The sequence below is a fragment of the Schistocerca piceifrons genome, chromosome X (assembly GCF_021461385.2).
Source record: "Schistocerca piceifrons isolate TAMUIC-IGC-003096 chromosome X, iqSchPice1.1, whole genome shotgun sequence".
NCBI lineage: Eukaryota > Metazoa > Arthropoda > Insecta > Orthoptera > Acrididae > Schistocerca > Schistocerca piceifrons.
This window is the reverse complement of record NC_060149.1, coordinates 246,983,933-247,003,549: the sequence shown is the minus strand read 5'-3', so window position 1 is coordinate 247,003,549 and position 19,617 is coordinate 246,983,933. Positions and strand designations below refer to the sequence as shown.

Sequence of the window (19,617 nt, the reverse complement as noted above, 5' to 3'; positions counted from 1 at the left end):
AGCACTCTAAATGGTGCCTTCTGATCTAGCTAATTAGTTGTGATTCTAATGTTGCCTAAGTGATGTTTAAGACAGGTTCCAGTCCAATAAATGAAGTCATCATGCCTCTCCTGACCTTGTTCATTGGCACTAATTTCTGAGTGACCAGGGACTCACAGCAGATTTAACCTGTCTCTTTCTCCTAGTTTCCTAAGGGCTTCATGGTGTTCTGCAACTACCTTTGATCTCATTTTTGGGGCTGATAGGGATTTTAGAGCTGCTTGATTGTGTGAGTAAATGTAGATTCTACAATCCTTGTAGCACGTGGACATATTCTCCTCCATGCACACTCTGTTAGTGGATATTTCTGCCTGGAATACTGTGACCAACATACCTAGAGAGACAGCTGCCTCTAGTTTAGGCTTTACCCCATTTACTCTGGCCCCAGCACCTTCATGTGTTTTCGAGCCATCAGTAAACTGGACTGCATCTCCTGTAAGGTGTCATAGTTCATTCATACACTGCACCCTTCTTCCAATTGTTACATTCAAACATGTACTGAACTAGCTGGAACTTAGTGTATGGTCAGCTGGCCTTTCCCTGACCATTCCTCCTCTCACATTTACCACATGTACTGTATTAGTGTGAAATTCTGGATATTCTAAATGAATCCAGTTGTTTCTAGCTTTTAACCTGTATATCCTTGCTGCAGCCACCTCCATTCTAACCCAAAGTTGTAATGAGGGCATGTCCAGCATGGATATGAAGTTAATATTCATTTTTGTATTATTTTTGAATAACAGTTATTTAATTTTTTTGTTCTCTACCATTACTTTCTTGTTATTACTGGGTTTATTATCTTTTATTTATTTATTTATTTATTTGCTTCAGTTGGAGACAGGGATTAGCAGTAGAACACATTGTTATAAAATGCTTCAGTCAGCTTATGACTGTCCCAGACTTTTCTGACAATGAGATACTCTAGGGTTGCATCATAGGTACCAGTACTGGAAAGTGATTCAACAGGGAAGAAAAGGTTGTTAGAGATGGAAGAATGGTAGCTCATTACCTGCTGGACTATGGGATTGCCTCTTCTTTTTAATTCATTAGCTCTTTTACAATTCATTCTGTATTGTAGCTGATAGGTGTGTTGTAGGAGTATTGTGGAAATGCGTGCATAGCAGAATTCAGAATGATTGTTGATAAAAAAAAAAATTGATTAGTTTCAGAAAAGTGCTGCTTGAGAGTTCTCTCTCTCTCTCTCTCTCTCTCTCTCTCTCTCTCTCTCTCTCTCTCTCACACACACACACACACACACACACACACACACACACACATGCGAACACACAACTGTTTTCAGTATTAGCCAATAATAGCTCTTTGGTGTGTAGTGATCTATCCTTATATAATATATATACCATAAACTATGGCATGCATATTATGTATGCCATAGTTTATGGTTTGATTCATTGCAGTAGGCAAGCTTTATGCTTAGGAGTTTACTGAAGACATAAGTTACAACAGCTCTCTGCCTGCCAACTGTAGCAGAAATTAATGACCTAATATCTCCGTCAGACTTTTTGCAGACGTTGGATGCATTACCACACTCACGTAAATGCCGTGTTATATTTATATCTCGAATTCTTGCTACAACACAAAACATGTTGAATGTATTTACATGATTCAAGAGTACAACATCACTCTTTCTTATAGGTAAGCTACTTGTAAACTTTGATACCATCTTATTGAGGTGTTTCTGCATCAGTTTTGTAAATTGTGGTGGATGCATTGTTTTTGTCAGTAATATGATTGATAATCCTATATATTTCATGTGTACAAAATGTTAACAGCTATTTATGGAAGTTGGATAAACAGAAATGCACTGAAATACTTTAGGATTCATTGTGTTGGGACTTTTATTTCCACTATAAATCATTTGTACATAGTGTCAGAAATGTGATGTAATGAAATAAAGAGCAGAAATTTTGAATTATTAATTGTTAAAGTAGTTTCAGTGAATGTTAACAAATTTGTATTTCAGATATCTGTGTGCAGAATTTCTGTTGTTATCTGTGTGCACAATTTATGTTCTAGCAGATAGTTTTATTAAGAAAATGATGATTGGTTTTATACTACATCACTGCTTATACTAAATTTGTTTAGTTAACACTTACTGATCACCCTCAGGTATTTTTAAGTCTGTAATTCCACAGTGTTTGTTCAGAAAAAAGGAACCTAAGGTGTTTGGAAAAATAGTGTGGAAAACCAGAAGTGTGTCTGAAAAATGTAAAATTTGTTTGCCATTCTGATTATTTAAAAAAATGTTATTTGAGGGCAAATTATGCCAAGTAATGCATGCAAACAAAAAAAGACATTTCTGAAGCAATTTTTCTTTTGTATAGACACTAATGATGATTGTAAACTTCATTTAATCTGTGAAACACTGATTTTTTCAAAATTATCATCAGTATATAAATATTTGCTGTGGACAAAAATGCCATATACAGACATGGAAAGTCCATCACACTTTCTTCATTAAAGAAGAAAAGAAAATTCTTCTCATATTTGCTTTCCTATTCCAAAGAAGATCAATGTAGCACATCTGCACATCTGGAAAATCTCAATCTGGTATCTCCTCAGCAGTCTGGCTGCCTCTCTCATGCATTTGATTGAGTTATGGATTTTGTATGTACCCATATAAACTGCATTGAAATTATCAATTTAAGCTTTGGCTCAGATCACCACATGAGTCCTGTGGAAATGAATATGTGAAATATGTCATTCACTTGCCATTTGATCAGTTGTAGCTGTAGTTGTGCTCATAGTAGTCATAGTACATACTTGACCGTATTGAACGGCAATCCTAATAGCTGCACATTGGGATTACTCTTAGAGAAATCTGTTTTAAATGCTTGTAAAAAATAAGTAAATGATATCTAGACATGTACTAGATACAGATTGTAAGTAGGATGGCAAAATTTGTCAGCACTCTTGGGTGTATGACTAAGTCCCTTTATTGTTGTTACTGTATGACTAGTATTTTTGCTCTAGTGTGTGAATATGTTTCATTTAAATAAGCGCAGCTGTGTTTGGATAGGAAAAAGTTTATACAATTAAAATTTGCATTTTATGTATAAAAAATCTTAGTGTGACCAAGGCACTGTCTTGTCATATGAACAAAGCAATGTTATAGTTTTGTTGTGTTTTGCTTTATGAGGCTATCCACTTTGTATCACAAACCTACTGCAGTACTAAAGAAATTATGCCATACAGGTTGCGCATGCTGCACAGTCGCAAAGTGAGGCAGACAGCCATGCAGCTAACACCGAAACAAGACCAGAGTGGCTGTGATGAATCGAATGATACTGGTGCTGGAGAATCCAAAGTTAAAGAAGGGGATGAAGGAGATGATGACAATGAAGATGAGGCAGATGATGGAGAGAGCGGCAATGAAAGTGATGGGACGCAACCAGAAGAGGTCTGTATGTTTTTAAAGACTTGGCACTAATGTGAACTCAGTTCACCAATTTGCTATACAATTAATTTTTAATTCTGTATAATTTAATAAAACTTTTCACATGGACTAGTGTGGTTTGATCTGATATTGTGACTTGGCAATAGGTCTTACAAGACAGCAGCAGGAATTACTCTGGTAATACATAGTAACATCATAAGTAAATGGAATTCAATGTGTGTGGGTTCGCAGGAACTAATCAGAGGGTTTTGGGAGGGGAAGAAGCTTAGCTTTGTTGAAACAGGACTGTGCTGACATGGGCCTCTTAAAAAAATTTCTCATTCATGGAGAATATAAAATAAAAACTTTAGTACCACAGTTTGCTTTTTTACAATTGTTGTATCCTGTAGTGATGCTTGGGTTCTAAAGGCAGAAAACAGACATGAGAGACACAACATCAGCTATATGAAAAGTGTCTACTTAACTCAATGAGTCAGATCTGAAGTGCAGTTCACAGAGCCCTGGTCCATAGCCGAATCAGTTATACAGCAGTCACTGATAGAGAGGGGTGGTGTGCTAGCAGGCTTTATTCACAACAGATGGGGGTGATGATAGGTTGTGATGGGGTCTTATCCACTGCCATAGTAGTGCTGCCTGTGCTGGCTGACAGGAGAGTTCATGGAACAGTCATTGGTTGGTGGCCGCATTTGCTGTGTGGCTGCTTCCTGTGTTCATCATCGTAGTGTACTGGCTTTGCTGATAACAACAGAGATATGTGGTTGGAGGGGGGAATCTAGAAACAGGTGTTTCTGACAATGCAGGAGTTCATAATGTGGCTAATGGCAAATCCAAACCTGCACCCTGATGTTCATCTCGTGAATGGCCTGGAACAGCAGTCAAGACAGTAGTCATGGGGTGCACACTCTCGCTCTGGCCCTGTCAATGACACAATGGCAACTTGTGGGTCCTCGAAGGCATGCAGAGAAGCAGTAGGGCAGAGAGGACCAGATCTCTGTGGCAGGGGCTGCTTATTGTGCGACGACATTGGTGGTGCTACATTGACATCCGTTGGCACCCTCTCTGGTGCTGGCATCAAGTGTGGCTGGGACTGCAAGATCTCGTAGAGCTCCGTCTGTGAAACTGAAATATCTGCAGCAGGATCATGCAGCCAACAGGTGCAGAGCTGATTCTGATGCCTCCTTTGCAGCCCAGACGAACCCTGTGCTAGGTAAAAGAGAGTGGCCCAAGATTTGTATGATGATACCCCATTCCCAGTGCCTGTTTCTGCTAAAGACACTGAAAAAGATATGATCATTGGTATTAAATAAGTACATTGCAGAGGAAGAACCAACTGCGGCAGTGGGTGTAGCAGATGCAGCAGTGTCGTTTGTCAGTGTCCATGCAGCAGTTCCACAGGCGACGTGGTGTTGCATGGCTGGGAATGGTTGAGGGCAGGAAACTCACCAGAGCTTGCTCCCATGTGTGTTGGATGCACCTAACTTGTCCATTTGCTGCTTTACATCATGGTGTACACGTGGACAAGGAAAAAAATTCCCAATATTCTTTTTCCTGAGTGAAAATACAGTTTTTCCTGAGAAATATACTCTTTCTTTATGATAAGTCACAGCATTCGTCCCCTCAGAGCTGTAAAACTTGTCAGTCCTTCAAATGATAAGGGATTTATAACTTTCTGCCACTTTAGGAAAAGAAAAACATAAAAAAAATTAAAAAAAAATTGGAAAGATTTCTTATGTCCAGCAACATGTATGCTGCATATTTTTGTATTATGAAAGTATAAATATGAATTCTACCAAACACAGCATATTAGTTTCCAAAGCATTGAAATTGAAATTGCAATGTGCTTTGTCAGCCAGTCATAGCTCACATCATGCTATCTTGCCAACCAATGACAGCAGATATTCAGAGCATAGGCAGAGAACAGAAAATAGGGTCTCAACAACAGTTATGTGAAAAGCATTTACGTAACTGAGTCCGTCACTGAATACAAATGCAATGAAGCTCAAAGTGCAGTTCAGAGAGTCCTGCTCAATAGCTGAGTCATTGTACTGTAGTCACTGATAGAGAAAGACAGTGTACTCACAGACATAATTTACAGACATAATTTGCATAGTGGTGCTGCCTCTGCTGGCCAAGAAAGGTGTGTCTGTAGGGCAGTTGTTGGTTGGCAGCTGCATTTGCTGTGTGGCTACCTTTCATGATGGTGCTACGAATGTCTTGTCCCAACCCGTGAATTATGAATAGACATGGCAGCATCATAGCACTTGTGAGCAGCACCAAAACATTTATGCCTGAAAATGAAAACAATGGTTTTGGTTTAATTGTACAGTGTCGGAGGTTTTTCTCACTCATACCTGATGATATGTGTAATGTCTCGCCCCTTGCAGAAAATAATGAATATACATATTTTGTATAAGATAAAAAATTACCATATATAAGTAAATTTGCAAAACTCAGTGAATACCAATTACACAAATTATTCTAACTGTATGAACCTACTGATCAGCAATATTTGGTCTTTTTTGATAAACATTACTCATCATCTTAACATTAAAACTATGTTTCATTGTGCCTCCATCTGTGGCAATGCTATCTTAAGCACTGCATACAAGTCTTTTAAGGCATGTTGTAGTAGCTTTTTTTTTTTTTTTTTTTTCTTTTTTTTTTTCTTTTAGCATTCCTTCAAATAATACACCCGCAACCTCATCTGTTGATTCCAATAATAAAAAAGGTATCTCTTGCAGAATGTTCCCTTAAATTATTATCTAGTTACAGTAGCTTTTATGTGCATCTTCTTGATTATATAAATATCAATAAGTGAGAAGCCAAGATTTCACCTTTTTATGTGTTGGAAATATTGCTGAATTTCATATAAACTTTGTCAGGTTGCTTCCAGGATCAATGTTACATCAGCAACTTTTACATAACAGTAATTATTTTTGAAAGTAATCTTTTTTCATTCTGAGGCATTGCCTGTAACTATGAGCTAATCAGTACATCATATTATTTTGTTATAACAACTTTGATATGTCAGTATCTCAGTAAGTGCTTCTTCTTCTTCTTCTTCTTCTTCTTCTTCTTCTTCTAGTGCCTATCTATTCAAGATGTTGGTGACCATCATAGGTATATCACTTTTACTTGTTTGCGAAAGTTCCTTGCTTATGTGTGAAGCTCATGTCCTTAAGTTTAGAAGACAAGAAGTTCTTCTTTTCCCTCAACCTCTTTTACAGATATCTTTCTTTGAAGAATGTTCTGTAACTGTTTCTACCAGTTCCCATTCCTCATTATGTTGCAGATATTAGAATGTTGCTGACTTCTCATAATTTCTAATGGCATTAGCCACACTATTATTTCCTTCTGTAAGGTCAGTGATAGGTATTAACCCTTTGGCTGCTGCAGCCGTGCATCCATCTTGCCAGGTCGAGCGCACTGTTGAGGCCGCCTAATCCTGGTACCTGCACTAATGGCTTTCCCCATGGACCGTTGCCTGCAGCTGAGCTCGCTGCTTGGCCAAGCATGCCTGTCCTGAATATTTCTCAAGCTAGGGCATTCGCGGCTCTCTTGCCTTCTGAGTGTGATCACTGACACACACTGTATCTCGAATCTGCAGATGAATTACTGGACACACATGATGTTCATTGAAACTGCTTATATTGCTAAGAATCACTATAATAAACTATATGTAGAATTAATTATTGTTAGCTTTGCCATCTTAAGCTTACTGCAATTAATGAAAAAGAATTTCACACCAGACGTGTGTTGCTTTTATTTACAAAGCATCTTCTGTGTTCATTGGTTTTCCTGGTTCATATTTACAACCTCTGCACACCACTGCTTTCCCTCTCTTCATTAGTGGAGGTTGACATCTAAAGATGACATCTTTGTACACATATAGCTGGCAGTCTTTTTTGCCATTTTCAGCTTATTCTTCCGCTGCATTGGCACTGTAGTTCACCTCATGTATGGCACTCAAGTTCCATAAGTGAGGTGAGGTACAGTGCCAATGCAGTGGAAGAAAAAGCTGAAAACTTCAAAAAAACTGTCAGCTATATGTATACAAAGACGTTGTCTTTAGATGTCAACCTCCGCTAATGAAGAGAGGGAAAGCAGTGATGCGCAAAGAATGTAAACATGAAGCAGGAATACCAATGACCACAGAAGATGCTTTGTAAATAAAAGCGAAACGTGTCTATTGTGAAATTCTTCTTAATTATTTGCAGTAAGATTAAGACGGCAAAGCTAACAATAATTAATTGTTGGAGCTGCTGCAGAAGATGGCCATGCAAACAGATGTGATGTTTGTTTAAATCAGCAATGTAGCACTATACTTGTCTTAATTTTATGCTTAACATATGTAATAGATTTAATGGCATCTGAGAAATGCAGTTCGTGTTTTTGAGAGTGCAGTAACACTTCTGTAAAATTTCTTCAAAGACAGAAATCCTAAGTGTTGGAGTATCTTTTACACCTTCTGAATATATTTTCCATCCTTCTTTTTGATCCGGGCTTTGGACCAGCACTGGCGAAGTTAAAAATATATTTTTTTGTTTTTATTTCATTTTGTATACACTTTTTGTATTTTTTAGTATTTTTATTTCCCTTTTGTTGTCATTTACTTCTAGAAAATTATCGATGTCACTTCTTCTCTTATGAGTGATTATAGACAGTTAATAGTTTTTCTTTTTAGTGTGATAGGCCTCCAAACATGGCACTACACATATTGGTACATTGCATGCTCTACATTTGTATCTTGTTTCTCGGTGCACTTTCTGCTTGGAGCACACTGTGCATCGACACATTAGCGTACATTTCTTTGAGTTCTCCATCTCAATCACCTTTGGAAAATGCCTCCCAGTAAATCTTAGAGGATTCTCGTGTCCAGAGCGCCTTCCTCTGCCAGTTTTCCTCCAATCTTTTGCATAAGCTTCAACAATCTCTCTTTCCAGAAACAAATGAAGTTCTGCTAGTTGCATTTTTCCTCCTATTACTACTCTGTGGAGAGCATGGGCATTTAAAATGCACAGATCCAGTACGTAGAAAAAGAACTTTTTTACCACTTGACAGTCTTTTGTACTGATTGCACTGAACTCAGCAGCATGTCACAGCGGTCAACAGCACCCATACTCTTGTCGTAATCTGCAACACATTGTGGTTTCCTTAATCTTTCACCTGTCTCTCTGTTTATCTTTTCCATCTCAACCATTTCTGCAGTATTACAGGTGGTCAGCATCCACACTTTTGTCACACCATTTCGTGGCAAGGATTGTGTCAGTGAACATAAACTGTATTTCTCCTCGTTTTAGTTTGTTCTGTAATTTTGGCACATTGCATCTGTTTTTGCGAACAGTACCACATGCATTTGTTCCATGGTTATGAAGCCAGAGGAACAGGGCTGGCCTTGAATACCAATTATCGACATAGAGCGTATGTCCCCTTCCTAAAAATGGTTTCATCTATGTTGCTACTATGTCACCACTTGTCCCCAGATTGTGGAAGTCAATTTCAGTATTTGTGCCTGTGTAAACAATGAAATCCAGGATATAACCCAACTGGCAGTCACATAGCACAAATGTTTTTATTCCAAACCTACTTCTTTTGGAGGGAATGTAGTGATTGAACGATAATCGTCCTTTGAGCAAGAGGCTTTCATCAATGCAGAGCTTTTGGTATGGATGAAATGTACTGTGAAATGTTGCATGAATTTTATCAACAATAGACCCAATTTTAAATAACCTGTCTCCTTCATTGCTGACAAGAGTTACCACTGAAGTGAAGCATTCTTAAAATTAACTGAAAATGGTCCCTGGACATAATTTCGCCAAAACAGGAATGTTCAAGAGTATGTCTGTGGACCAGTAGTCACTGATTTTCAGTATATGAAAAAATCTGTTGGTTTCATATACTACAAATTTCATCAGTTCTTCTGTTAAAAATATCAGGAAATATGACAAAACATTTGAATCTGGCCCTAAGCCACACTTGTGTCCAGAAGCTGAAGCATCAAACTCTTGCATAAATGGACAAAAATCACTTTTCTTCCAGTCAAACATGACGCTAAAGCGAGCTCTTTTCGCTGGTGCTTAACTATCACTCTCAGACCCATCCAATTCTGAATGATATCCCTCCCTTGTTGACAGATGCACTGTTCCAGCTAAAGTACACTGCACAGGACTGTTATTTTCGAGATTCAATGGAAGAATAATCACTACCACTGCTGTCGAAAATTTCATTGTCACTGTTGCTTCTAGTGAGAATTTTGACGATTTCTTAATCTGTACAACCACAACGGCGTGCGATTTTCTTCTCAAAATAACGGTGTCAACAGTCAGTAGAAGCACAGATGAAAACTGCAGCACAAGAACACAGCAGCAAATGCTCACAAGACTTCAACTGTGCGAGCGGAATGCTGAACAGCTACTAGGCACTCAGCAAGAATATACAGCTCGCTGCCATAAACCACAGGGGAAGAAGCAGCAGCATGTCTCAACACGTCAGGAGGACACAGGTGCCACAAAGGTGGTGCACGTAGACACATTTAGAGTACCAGGTAGAAGGAGTGGGCGCACGTAAGCACGTTCAGAGCACACAGGGACAGGTACAAAGGCGCGCGTTAACACGTCCAGAGCAGTTAAAGGGTTAAGTGCCTATTGCGCATTCAAATTGAATTTATTCTGTATTTTCCACTTGAAAAAAGATACTTTAAATAAAAAGTACATAGTGATAATTTTCCTTTGAAAAACTAATGTATTGGAAGTTCTACTCAAAAATAATTTCTTGTGCTTATCTATAGAAAGCGACATTTGTGTAATAAGTGATTTGAGTTAACATAAAATATTTTGGAAGCCTCTAAGATACAAGCCTTGTGCTTTTATCATCCCTGTAATCATTAATTAATGTTTTGCAGGAAGAAGACAAGAATCTGACTGCTGAAGAACTGCATCGCAAGATGGAACGTCTGTCTCGTCAGAGTGATCATTCCTTGCAGGCACTGAGTACGTCAGCTCAGCAACTAAGAGCCACTTGCTTTGGCCAGGATCGATATTTTCGACGATTTTGGTCATTGCCATGTGCTGGTGGCATCTTTGTGGAAGCTATGGAGTCTGCTGAGCCTGATCTTTACAATAAATATGTTGAAGAAGCTCGCAGTAAACAAGAAAGTTGTGAATCAGTGCCTGGGAACAGTTATACGGATGCTCAGACCAGTGAAAATGCGATGGATAGAATAAAGGATGAAGAGGTGGACAAGACTGAAACTGAGCATAGAAAAACACAGATAAGTAATGTAGATGAAAATAAAGAAAAACCCAATGAAATGAAAATGACATTTACTGAGCAGATGGATAACAACTCAGTTACACATGTGACAGACAATTGTCATGTGAAATTGGAAGAAAATTGTAGACCTGAAGACAGTGAAACTAAAAGGTTGTCTTCTTCAGAAGGGTGTATTGAGTCTCCAGTGAAAGTGAATGAAGGTAGTGAATCTTTGTGTGTGAGTGTCGATTCGGATAGCTCATTGAAAAATCGATATACTGTTCCTGTTGCTGAAAAACTTTCAGATGGATGTCAAGTCAAAACAGAAACTCCTGAAGATAGTTTGAGTGCTGTGAAAATGGAAATTAAAAGTGATATGTTTAATAGTGAGCTAAAAGACATGAAGAAAGAGAATAATACTGATACTGTTAGGCATGGCAAAAAGGAACAATATCTCTTTACAGTGAAACATCAGACTGAAGATGATGATGAAAAACCACAAAGCAGTTATCTGGACCATGGACATATTCAGTTTGAGCATCTAGGTGAATGCATGGAAAAGGCAAACAGTGAAATACCCCAAGTCATTGTCCCAAATGGGGATAAATTCAATGCTATAAACCACTTGTATAATCTAAATTCATCAAACATGTTCAACAATGGAAAGGATCTCAATGGTAGTTTTCTACTTAGTGGAGGTGCTGGGAATGTAACATCTGAGAGAACGTGGTTCAGTATTCTACCAAGAGATGCATGTGATTCAAATTCAGTCACAAGTGGAACAATCATGCCTCGGTAAGTAGATTACATTAATTTGATGTAAATATGAAATCTGTATGTGTAGATAGGTCACTATAGCAGGAACAATAATAAGTAAGCCATTTGGCATTCTGGGGCATTTGAAACAATCTTCTCTGTAACATGGATACCACCACAGATTGTGCTGTCCACGTTTTTATGCAATAACAAAGAAGCAGCGGTGCTCCAATATAGCCAATTGGCCCAATGGAAGATGGCAAATTTCGTGAAGCAATCATTCATGTGCGTAAGGAACAGTAAAGGAAACTAGATCAATGAAATTTGACTAATTTTGATATGCAGTAGCTCATATGCTTATGTACCATGAAACAAATAGTGGCTGTGGAAATAACAGCAGACTAGAAGTTGTTAAGTATGGGTAGTGAGAGAACTCTAAGGATGAGAAATAGATGATGGGTACTTTGCACGTTGAGAGGGCAGAAACTTACAGATATTGTAATTTTGGAGAGCTGTTTACATGCTTAGTTATTAACCATTTTATGAGTTACTGTAATAATTTAGCTACTTATTTATACATTTCTCTTACCTAGAGAGATAAGGACTTGCAGTCCCTCTCTTGCATCTAACATGGTGCCCTTAGAGACTATCATCACAGTTATCATTGCAATTTGTATGGGAGATGAGATATCTATAATAATAATTACTAAAATAATGAACATAGTCATTACATTAATGTCAGTCTCAATAACACTGTGATAAGTATGTCCCCCTAGCTTAATGTTCCTATCAGATGGTGATATCGATATCAGAAAGGTATATCAGAGCACCAAAATTTATCAAATCTGGGAAAGTTATTCAATCTTGTGAACATTGAGAGCTAATTTGGAAATGTTATCAGAAGAAAACACAGTGGATATGAAGAAGAAAGAAGAAAGACAATGGTGCAAGCCAACCACCCTACTTGGCAAATATATAATGATATGTTGTGTCAGTGTTCTCAATTTGGTAGTAAGGTCTATTGGGATCCAGACGAGTGAACAACTCTGACAATAAGGTATGGCTGTACAGTCATAGGTGTTGGTTGTCCACCACTGTGCATATGCCCTAATAACAGCCCCAGATTTTTACGATAGGTTTTCTCTGACACACACCATTTACACATATGAAGCTTAGCATATATTTTAGTAATTAATAAATAATAAAATGAATCAAAATTAAGTGGTAATGCAATAATAAAGACTGTAGTCACATAGTGGTTAAGTTGATTAACATATATTGTTCAGTTCAAAAAGTGTATAGGTTTCCACCCCAAGATTATTGTAGCTAAGCACCAATTAAGACTGCATGAATAGCAAATAGATTTGGCAGATTCCCCAGTTAAATCAGTTTCCTTGAGAGCAAACCCAAAGCTCATGCCTTGACTATGCTTTGCTGTTAAAATTTATCAGTGATGCTGCTTCACTACCCACTCAAGTTCATCCCAAAATAAACTAACACTCACACCAAGTTAAAGTCCTCAAGTCCCAAAACCATAAATCACTTTAAAGCACTGCAAAAATGTTAAAGTCCTTGTGCTGCTCAAAATTGTATCCTCTGTAAAATTTCAAAGAACTGAAACAGCACGGCTGCACTGCCACCCAGAAACTCAGTTCAACTCCTGCTGTAAGTCACTCAGACTCACCATCCACTGTCCAGACAAAATGACTGACTGTCTGCAAAAGACTATGAGGTGCAGCAACAACACCTGTTTAACACCTTGGGAAACCAGACCATGCTAGGCGTGTTCATAACTTGTTACAATTTTATGTTAAAATGACCATAATTGAATATAGATTGCATTTCTTAAGACTAAACACATTGAAATGAGAACCTTCTCCTCCTGGTCATTTTTCAACAGTCCAAAAACATCCTATCATGTACATTACACTAAATATTCATGAATATGTGATAGGGTGCCATTATGCATAACTGTTAAAACAAGAAAATAGAAGGAAATATTTATATATGCACAAGTGCTTCATATCAAAACGGAGTACAATGTAGTGCTCTTGGTTTTTATGTAGCTACACTGGTTGGAGTATAGCCAATTTAATTGCTGGCCTGGCTCAATCAAAGTGCATAATACTTCATTTAACACAGAAACATCTGATATATCTAAACAAAAAACCATCTAGGACAAGGTTAAAGATATAGGAAAACACATGCAATGCCATGATACATATGATTATGGAGCACATTTAGTTATGGTTAGCTCCATTTTGACATACTGTTTACATATATGGCAGTATAATTTAAAGTGTTTTGCAATAAAATCATAGATTATAAAAATCTATGTCAATTAAAAACAGTGTTGTGTAATGCTGCACTGATCTCATTAGATCATGACACACAATTTGGCATCCCCATTTATTACATATGTTCATTGGGTTCAATTTTAGTATTTTTCTATGTAATATTGCCAAGTGATGTTCTGTGGCTTCAAAATGACACTCTTGGCAGTCAGCTACGTATCTGGAGCTGCCATGAGTGCCAGGACCTGTTCAGGGTTTGCCACCCATTACCTGTGGTGTCTCACCTTTGAATTCAGTGCACAGTGCTGGCTGAGTTTATGAAGGTCATCCTCACCACTGTGTTGCACTCCCAGACTAAGCCAAGAGTCAATCAGATTTATAAACACAGTAGGATGAGGAAATCTGGGAGTTTGCTAACAATTGTACTGGTTTGCAATAGAACAGAAAGATGACGGATGAGCTCTATCAAAAGAAAAAAGATACCAATGATAACTGGAAAAGTGTGTGTCTCCTGTTGAAAGTGGAATGGTTTGTAGGCTACTGGGTAATTTGTTCTGCAGAAAATGAAGCAGAAGATAGACAAATATTTAGAGTTGTGCACTGGTACACTCAAGATTTTAGATTTATATTGCAGTTAAGAAATGATAACAGGTATTTTCTATGTGAGGAGAAATGTTGAAGAGTCTAGTGAATGAATAACACAGAATATGTGAAATGTTGCTTGTCTGGTTGCATCCATGCTTACCGAGCAGAGACAAGATGAACATGATTGTGCAGTTGAATGTCACACACACACACATATCTTATTCAAAGATTAATGGCTAGCTCAAGTCACTTGAAGTTTTTGCTGTTTATGCTGTACTGAACTACTTCACAGTAGCAGAGAAGCAGCAGAGCTAATGACTGGACTAGTTTTTGTTTTGTTTTAGCTGTAAACATTTTTCTATGTTTCTTGATGGTATTTAAGTGCAAAGGAGATTTCCATTTGCTGATGCACTCTTTCTCAACCCAATGTACATGCTCATCCACAGTTACTCTGTGTACTTTTGCTGGCTTTTAGTAGGATTATGAGGTACCATCAAGGATTGTTGTATGAATTCCTCAGTTAAAATGTTCACAAGTCAACTTTTGGTGCAAAATAACAATTATCGGGAATGTATTAGAGTTCTTTTGGAGATTCCTGTTTTGTGCCCATTTTTAAACTGAATAGAGATAGATGTTAATGCCTGATATTAAAGGATTGCTGTTGTTGGGGCTAGTGTGTAAGATACAGATACTTATAGAATTTCAAATCAAACACCTTTCAGCCATCTAAAGTTCCAGATAGTTATTTTATTGGGCTACCAGTTTCGGCAATATATCTTCAGGCCCCCTGACCAATGTGTAGGAAGATTCCAACCTCATTTCCAGTCAAAATAGGGGCCAGCATTCAAAGACTAGTATCTGCAGATTATTGAGACAGTGATCACTTCAAACATCAGCTGCCAATGGTGATGTTTGAAGTGATCACTGTCTCAAAAATCTACAGACACCAGTTTTTGAATGCTGGCCCCTATTTTGACCGGAACCAAGGTTGGGATCTTCCTACATGTTTATCAGTGGGCCGGAAGATGGTGTAATATATCACCAAAACTGGTAGCCCAATAAAATAACAATTTGGAAATTTAGATGGCTGAAAGGTGTTTGATTTGTCATTCTGTACTGAACAGCTGAGGTCCAGAACCATCTCTGAAAAGATGGATGTACAAAGACAGGTGCTTATGGTTGTTACTTGCAGGAGCCATACTGTAAGTAGTAGCTTGAAGTTTACTAAAAGATAGCAGCCACTTCCTTGTGTGTACCTGGAGTGAGCAGAACTGAAATTTTTAAAACTACATCTTCACACATACTCTTTAAACCACTGTGAAGTGCACGACAGAAGGGACTTAGCATTGTAACACATGTGAGGGTTTCATCCTGTTCCAGTCAAAAACTGAGTGTGGTAATAATTATTGTTCAAGTGACTCTGTGAGCACTGTAATTAGCCTAATCTTGCATTTGTGGTGTTTGTGGGAGCACTACATTGGGGGATGAACTATATCCCAGTTCAGATTTTCCAACATTTCTGTGGTGCTCTGAGTCAGACAAACCTGTGATGACATATGTCTGTCCAGCAGTAGGAGATGGAACAGCATCTGTGGCTGCCAGACATACAAAAGTTTAGCTCAGCTCTTCTCCCTGATTGGAGTTATTCTGTAAGAACTGAGAAAGAAAAGGGCCTCCATGACTTATTTGCAGTTTGCATTTTGAAAGTTTGCACGAGACGTTCTGCTTCATCATTGGATTGCAGAAGGAAGGGAGGCACCATGATATGTGTGGTACATGCCATCATTAGATTGTCTTGCTTCTGTTCAAATGCAACATTTCTTCCTGATCAAACGATGGATCGGGACCCATGGACATATGATACAATGTGTTCACATTTTCGTGCTGTGACGTAGGCCGGAAATAGGTTTCTTGATAAAAATAAGTCCCAACATTCTAGGCAATTAGTGGCTTTGTTAGGTAAAGCAGCAGAAAGATGAAACAAGGTGAAAGTAAAGGTTTAAGATCTGTGAGTAAGTGGAATTTGGTACCGTATAAGAAAACATGTAATCCTTTTAAGGCATAAATGATCACAAAGGTTTCTTTTTTTTGACTTCCAAACAGTGCAGCTGATCTGCATTGAGTGTTTGACAGGAGTCAATGGTGGGAAGTCCAGCCATCTGTACATATTAGAGTTGGGATGCGAAATAGTGATGATTTTTCAACACAGACAATTCAATAAAGAGCTTATTCCAGCCTGCAGACAATGAGGAACTAGAATGACTGGCGTTGTCCATTTGTTCTGAGGAAGGCTTAGTAGGACAAACTTATGCAGTGTGGCCTTTCTTGTGACACTTGTGGCACAATGCCTACTGCCTGGGACAGGCAGCTCTCTCACATTGCACAAAGTGAGAGGGGCATGATGGAAGTGCCACACAGTGTCGTTGTTGTTGTTGCCAACACATTTGTGAGTTGTGGCTAGGTTTTCTGGTTTGAACAGCATTGACTTCCCCTTCACTTGATGAAATTGTGCTGTGTACTTTTGTGACACACTATCATTGACTGCAACATTGTCCCATGCCTCAATTTGGTGGCCCATTGTGCAGGGGACTTGAAAGGACTAAGCAATATTTAAAACTTCTTCCAAGACTGAATCTTCACATTGAAGTGTTCTCCAATGAACTTCCTTATTGGGTGCTAGGTGGATGATTAAATCTCTGACTCTATAAAGGATTCTTTGGAAGTTTTAGTAAGAAAGCAGCACTTATGGCTCAAACCCTACAGCTCCACCACTGCCCAAGCCCAATAAGACTGAGCTTTGCGGCACTGGTAAAATTCTACATGTGTAGCAATGATGTGGGTGTGCTTGCGATGGTAAGATGACAAAAAATTACATATTTCATTAAAAAAGAGTGAGACCTATTCTTGCAAAGGGACTAATTTACATAACAACTGGTACACACGAGGAGAAATCCATGATAAATACAATGCCTTACAAGTCCCTCTGTCCGTCACCCTAAATGCAATGAAGTCTCATTTTTCATAAGCTTACCAATCTTCAGTGGAACCATCATATCGTGGAACTGGCGGTGGGTGCACCTGAGATGGTGGAGTTTGAACTGTCAACATCGTCACAAGTTTTTCCAATGTGGCTGTAGTAAGTTGCTGCTGCTGGAGAAGTGATTGAAGTTCCAATCCTTGGATTAGTTACATGAAAAAAACATTCTCTGAAGTTGAGCATATGAGGATTCTAATCATCACCACTTGTGTTCTAAATCTGAACACATGGTCATAAGAAACCACCTATTTATTAAGTCAGAGCATGACAGTATAAGTACAATACAGTTTAGAGAAGAGACACAACTGCCACTCAGAACCAGTGCATGGCTATATAAGAAGCATTTGCCCAATGGGGGCCACTTGCTATCTCTGGAAGTGATAGAGGCACAAGACCATGGTCGGTGGCCTCTGGCTGGATTTCCGCAGTAGCCAAATGGCACACTACGCAAATTAGTGTACATGTATTGACACGTGCCACGGTAGTGGTTGTGGATGTACAGTAACGTGCAGGTGGCTACACATGCAACTGCACTATGTCATCATTGCATTTCATATCCATACAAATTTGTATGAGGTGACTGATCCCAGTTGTGAGTGACGTAGTTGTTGTAGTTATTGGCATTACTTCTCTGCATTTTGTGTACTGCGCAGTTTTATGCTTGGCACAATTAAAGCGAGCTACCTATATTTGCACCACTTATCGACATCTGACTGCATCTTTGTGCAGTTCCTCCCCCCCCCCCCCCCAGATAGTACTTAATTTCAGATAACCACATCACCTGCTAAAAGTCTGAAGTCACATTAATATTTTATACAAAAGTATGGAAAGCAAAGACCTTGCAGTAGCAGATGTCTGCTCATAGTACTGAAGATGAATGAGTGCTCTCATTTGACAGCCTGTGTTTACTAGAAATTTTTTACTTATTAATAAGGAACTGGTTCGTAAGGATTGTCGGTGTTTTTCTGGGACAGTGTGTGTGTGTGTGTGTGTGTGTGTGTGTGTGTGTGTGTGTGTGTGTGTCATAAAGGTGTGGAGTGAGTCATTTTATATTCACATCACTTATTATTTTGTAAGTATGCCTATAGTTAAAAGTGTTTTGTATTTTTTATTTTATTTAATTTTGTTTTAAAGAAGCAGACATACAGATGTGTGTTAGTAAGTTCTGGCCACCATCTTTTACACATCACAGTAATAGATATTCTACTACAGAATAGAACAAGTTGCCAACGAAAAACATTTTCAGTTTTTTTTCCCCAAGTTTTACTTTGCCATCTGACAAACATTTTATATCACTATGTAAGTGACCAAAACTTTTTGTTGCAGTTTGTGCACCCATTTTTGTGCTAAAGACAATCTTAATGTGTCATGGTGAATGTCATTGTTTTCATCTGGTTTTGTAATTATGTATATCATTGTTCCTTTTGAAATGCAGTGGATTATTTTCACAAATTGCATAAGGGAATAAAAATACTGTGAAGCAGAGTCAAGATTCCTAACTCCTTAGACAGATGTCTAGAAGTTGATAGTGGGTGGGCACCACATATTATTTTCACAGCACGTTTTTTTGAGCAATGAAGACTTTCTTTCTTAAAGATTAGTTACCCCAGAATATTATTCCATAGTAAATTATTGGATGAAAAATATTCAAAACTGTCATCTTGCTGATTTCTCTCCTCCCAAGATTTACAATGATTGTAAATACAACTGTGGCTGAACTAAGTTGTTCAGGAGCTCCAAATGTGCTTTATTGAGTTGAAATTCTCATCAATATGTATACATTAGAATTTTGAAGTTTTATTATTTCCTCCCGGTGTTTGAAGCTATCATTGGTGTATTACCTCTAGCTGTGCAGAACTACATATTTTGTGTCTTCTTAAAACTGAGAGTGAGACCATTCACAAAAAAACCATTCAATGGTACTTTTAAGAACATTGTTTGTCATTTCTTCTGTTGGTATATGTATGCTTGGATTGATTACAATACTAGTCTCATCTGCAAAAGAATTAATTCTGCTTGTTGTATATTAGACAGGAGACCATTTATGTCTATGAACTGTAGTGGGCCTAAGATCAAGCCTTAGGGAACCCCGTACATGATTTCTCCGTGTTAGAATAATGTCCCTGGATTACATTGGTTGAATTACTATGTACAGCTTTCTGCATTCTTTTGGTTAGAAAAGACATCCATTGCTTGACTATTCAGTTAATCTCATAACACCTCAATTTATGTATGATAAT

At 38.2% G+C, this 19,617-nt stretch overlaps 1 protein-coding gene across 1 annotated transcript in view; it reads left to right on the top strand.

Moving 5' to 3' along the window:
- Positions 1-19,617, top strand: part of LOC124723153 (bromodomain adjacent to zinc finger domain protein 2B-like) — a 302,554-nt gene that overhangs the window by 183,769 nt on the left and 99,168 nt on the right. Inside the window, exons 21-22 of the mRNA XM_047248344.1 lie at positions 3,253-3,457; positions 10,356-11,500. Of these exons, the coding sequence (XP_047104300.1) occupies positions 3,253-3,457; positions 10,356-11,500 (1,350 nt within the window). The remainder of the gene's footprint in view (positions 1-3,252; positions 3,458-10,355; positions 11,501-19,617) is intronic.